Below are 4,827 nucleotides of genomic sequence, written 5' to 3' on the forward strand. Positions count from 1 at the left end.
AAAGGGTTATAAAAAATTATTTATCAATTTTTAATGTGGAAGGAAAATGTATGGTTTTCCTCCTGGCATTTTTTTTTTTTCTTCATTTTCTTTTCAATTGTAGGATGTGTTTAAATGGCAAAGAAACACTCCAGGAGGATAAACTTCACTCCTAAATGGTGCGCTTTGTTTAGCATATCTGAGAATATATCGTTAGAAAAAAAAGTGGAAAATTTAGATCCTCCCCTCCTAAGTAGCTTCTCTATCCATAGGGATAAGTACCCATACGTGTATACATTTTAAGAGCGGCTTAATTCTTCCACAACCCAACTGTTTTTGCAAACACATGTCCGTACAAGTGTACCCCGACTAAACTGCTACCCGACAGTAAACAATTGCTAAAAAAAATATGAAAACATAAAAAGGCAAATACGGGTTATGCGTGGTGTGGGCCGTTTATACGCGCGCGCCCCTTCGTAATTTACATTCTCAGTTGTGATATAATTGCCTGGAGTTATTGAGAAAAACAAAAAAAGGACAAATGAGGGGCAAAGGAAAGAAAAGGGAATAATGCACAAAGAGAACAGAAAAAGATAAAATAAATGTAACAAACGCGAAGCAAAAATGCTGCGAGGTTGTGGTGTCTCTCGGACATTCAAAAAAAACCATGTGTTAAAAAACAGGCTGCTGCCCCCATCCCCATTTAGGTATATTCATTTTATACACCTAATAACAGATTTATGTAGCTCTTTCGTACTTTTTAAGCAAATCTTTTAAAGATAGCACAAAGGTGTACTAATCCTTTTTTGTTTTTTTTTTTTTTTTTCTATTTGGTGCATTGTCCCTGGATTCTCTTTTTTTGCTAAATAAATATCGCAGGCACATATCCTCAGCTTGGGATATTTTCTACCCACTTTAATACACGTGTTCAATAAAAAGGGCCCAGAAAAAAAGAAAAAAAAAAAAAGGGAGAAAACACTTGGGTTATTTTTAACCTTGCTCATATAAGCAGACATATTACTTGTACGAATGTTTGTCCCTATGTGCAGATGTACATATGATTACCAGCTTTTTCCATTTCCGTAGCTATTCGTACACGTATGCGTACGCATCTCACCCACATTAGGCACACTTGCTCGCGCTAACACGCTAGTCCTTAGCCAACACATTCATGTTCTTCTGTTCCCTCCCCCCATTGCTTTTTCGTTTTTTCTCCGCTCCCCCCGCTTGGCCTATACACAACATGTAAAGGTATTCCCCCCCATTTGGAATAAAGAAGTGCTCATTCCCGCTAGTACCTTTTGAAAGCAGCGTTTTTTAGTATATTTAGAAGAAGCCCCCCCTTTTGCATCTTTGCAACGAGCGTGGCGCATGTGTAGTTCGAAGCGTCGTACAGCGAAGGTAGGCGTGACACATCAACGCAAGTTGGCATGTGAGCATCTGATCATGTGAGCATGTACACAGAGAAACATAGAAACGTATGTAGTTATGTATCTATGTACGTATAGGACACATCCCAAGGGAGTACCCACCCATGGTTTTTCTTTTCACGTACTCTCATGTGCGAGTTGCTACCCTGCAACTGCTGCACCCGATTAAGTGGGAGCTGTAGAGAAGGGGTCTGCGGCCCCCCCGTTCCCCACTTTTCCACCACAACATTGGAGGGAACCCCCGGCTTGGGAAGAACTCGCGCTGTTTTCCCCCTTCACTTTGTGTTCGACTGTTCCGTTGATTGTTCCGTTGATTGTTTCGTTGATTGTTTGGTTGATTATTCCCTTCATTCTTCCCTTCATTGTTCCCCTCATTTGTCTACCCCACGCAGCCTGAAGAGAAGTGCCCCTCCATAACCCCCCCAACAAAAAGAAGAAGCTTACAGAATGGATAGCTCTTTGCTGGAAAATGGACTAAACATGAATTTTATCGACAGGATGTCTAACTTGTATGATAGCTCTCAAAAGAAGGCCACGAAGAAATTAATCATAGCAAGTATAATATGTATAATATTTATGATAATAGAAATAGTGGCAGCTATTGTGGCGAATTCCTTGTCCTTAATGACTGATGCCTCCCATCTGTTTTGCGACTTACTATCCTTTGCCTTAAATTTATTTTCTATATATGTATCCACATTTGAGGGAAATGTAGATATGTCTTTTGGGTACCACCGGGCGGAAATAATAGGAGCCTTATTTTCCATTTTTTTTATATGGGCCCTATCCGCCTACATTTTGTACAGTGCTGTGTTTCGATTATTTGAAGTTCAGACGGTGGATGGATACATCATGTTTGTGACAGCTTTTGTAAGCACTCTGGCGAATATATTCATTGCGTTCGTACTTAAGGTGCACTCACATGGATTTGAATTTATTGGACAACGAAGATGCAGTCATAGTGATGACATGAATGATCATGGTCACCAGATAAAGGCATGGGGGAATGATTCTACTTCCTCTGCAAAAAATGGAAAATACAAAAATATAAATAGTGATATCGTTATAGCAGATGACGATGATGCTGCTGCTCATGCTGCGGCATCTAACAAGAGTAATATCTCCATGGGGAAAATTAACAACAGTTCATGTAGCTACGTTGCATTTGATTACTATGAAAATGTGAATCAAGTTAATATAGATAATCGCCATCAAGGAGATTCAAGGGCTGCAGGAGGAACTGGTGGTTGTGAAGGAACAACTGCAGGGAAAAAGGATTCTCAAAATGCACACCATGGACTGCTAGCTCCCACAACGAATAATTTCCTTCACAATAATAACATTGGGAATGATGAAGATGTGCAGAAGGACGATGATATTTTTAAAGTAGGGATTAATGAATATGTCAATAAAAGCAATGGAACAAATGATATGAGTAAAAAAAAAAAAAAAAAATCGCATAGTGACATGCACAAGGACAAGAACATTGCCTCGAAGAGTTCCTACGTGCTCTCCAATGACGAGAGAGAAGAGAATGCTTTGTGCGAATCGTACGCTAGCCATTCCTTGGAGGGGAACTCCCCCCAGGGTGGGCGACACCAGCATGGCCACTCACACAGCCACTCACACGACCACTCGCATGACCATTCGCACGGCCAAGACGAACTAAACAGCATAAGCCTGAAGACGGCGTACCTACACGCCATCAGCGACTTAGTGCAAAACATAGGAGTAATGATAGCCTCGCTGATCATCTGGTACAACCCCAAGTACTCCATCACCGACCCCATTTGTTCCATCATTTTTTGTTTCATCGTTTTTTCAACAACCATATCCGTAATTAAAGAAATTCTAAACGTACTGATGGAGGGAACCCCCGTGAGCATAAACTTAATCGATATCAAAAACGATCTGCTGGAGATACCCGGGGTTATAGATGTCCACGACCTACACGTCTGGTCCTTATCAATTGGGAAGCCAGCCCTCGCGTGCCATATAGTTGCCCACAAAAATTTTTCACACACAGTTTTAAATAACGCTACTTTGTTGTGCCAGAATAAATATAAAATTCTGCATACGACTGTCCAGACCGATTACCCCTCGAACATTTCCAACTGCGAAACCTATGCCCACCTTAAGTGCTCAAATTTGAAAACAGAAACGCAGAGGTAGTTCCTCATGTGCAGCTGCACAGCTCCTGCGTTATGTGTATATGGGAATGTTATATGCCAATGTGTATAAGCCTTTCACACAGGGTTCTCCCTACTCGCCGTAATTTAAAAATGTATTTGTTAAATCTCCCACTGCGCGAATGCCAGCGCGTTAATTGCCACTGCGTGGGGGCATCGCCTGGGAGCACCGCGTGAATGCCTTTACGTCTGTCTAATCGAAGCATCCCTCAAAAATGGCGCTCTGACAATGATCTTTAATATTTTTTTAACTGTTATCTGTCGCTTCAGAAGGGGCACAGTTGTGTGTACAAGCGGCCAAGTGCAAATGTGCGGATGGACGCTTGTACGCGTGCGGTTGCAGCTCTTTTTAATTTTTTCCCAATGCATAATCAATTGATGAATCTATAAAAACAAGGCTACGACTGCTCTGTACTTTTTATTTGTCCCATTTTTGCACAAATGCAAGTATGTCTATATGTGTATAAGAGAAACGAAAAGAAAGAAAAACAAAAAAAGAAAAAAGCACTGCTACTATTGTGCCTCCCCCTTCACGCATATTAAAAAATTAACTCTTCCTCCTATTTATACGTATGTATAATTGTTCCCCTTAATCTTTTTACATGTTATGATAATCTTTCTCATTGTATATTTTTTTTTTTTTTTCCCATGTCGCTCCCTTTTAACGTCAGTTAATTTCAATTTAACATGTTAATAAACATTTTCGTCACTACGCTCCCATTTTTAATACCGTTGTTTTAAGAAAAAAGCAAGGTGTGAATTCCTATTTAGTCCATTTCGAGAGGCGAAGCAGAATAAATAAGCGGGGTCACCAACGCCAGGTAGATGTTTGGGTAGAGTTCTCCACCACCATTTCCCTTTTCCTGTGGAGTACCCACTGTGACGAAATTTTCATCGCGCGAACAGAATGAGGCATACGGAGTTGTACACACATGTTTCGTGTATGGAAACGCAGGGGCCGCAAAGCGGACTTTTTCGTGTTCCCCTTAAAAGGGTAAAAATGCCATGTACAAATTGTAAAATTAATTGCACCTTTTTTTTACACGAAAAAGTGGGGGCACATAAGTATACGAAAGGAGAGCAAACAAGGAATAATACGGAGAGCGCAGAGAGCACACGACGCAGAGAGCACACGACGCACAGAGAACAGGACGCACAGAGAACAGGACGCACAGAGAACAGGACGCACAGAGAACAGGACGCACAGAGAACAGGACGCACAGAGAACA

At 41.1% G+C, this 4,827-nt stretch overlaps 1 protein-coding gene across 1 annotated transcript; it reads left to right on the forward strand.

Moving 5' to 3' along the window:
• Positions 1 to 1,856: 1,856 nt before the first annotated feature.
• C922_00618 (hypothetical protein) lies at positions 1,857 to 3,581 on the forward strand (the record flags this gene model as incomplete). Its single annotated transcript, XM_008816231.1, has 1 exon — positions 1,857 to 3,581. One exon carries the CDS (start codon positions 1,857 to 1,859, stop codon positions 3,579 to 3,581), a length of 1,725 nt encoding a protein of 574 aa, XP_008814453.1.
• Positions 3,582 to 4,827: the final 1,246 nt, after the last annotated feature.

This window comes from Plasmodium inui, assembly GCF_000524495.1.
Source record: "Plasmodium inui San Antonio 1 unplaced genomic scaffold supercont1.2, whole genome shotgun sequence".
Taxonomy (NCBI): domain Eukaryota; phylum Apicomplexa; class Aconoidasida; order Haemosporida; family Plasmodiidae; genus Plasmodium; species Plasmodium inui.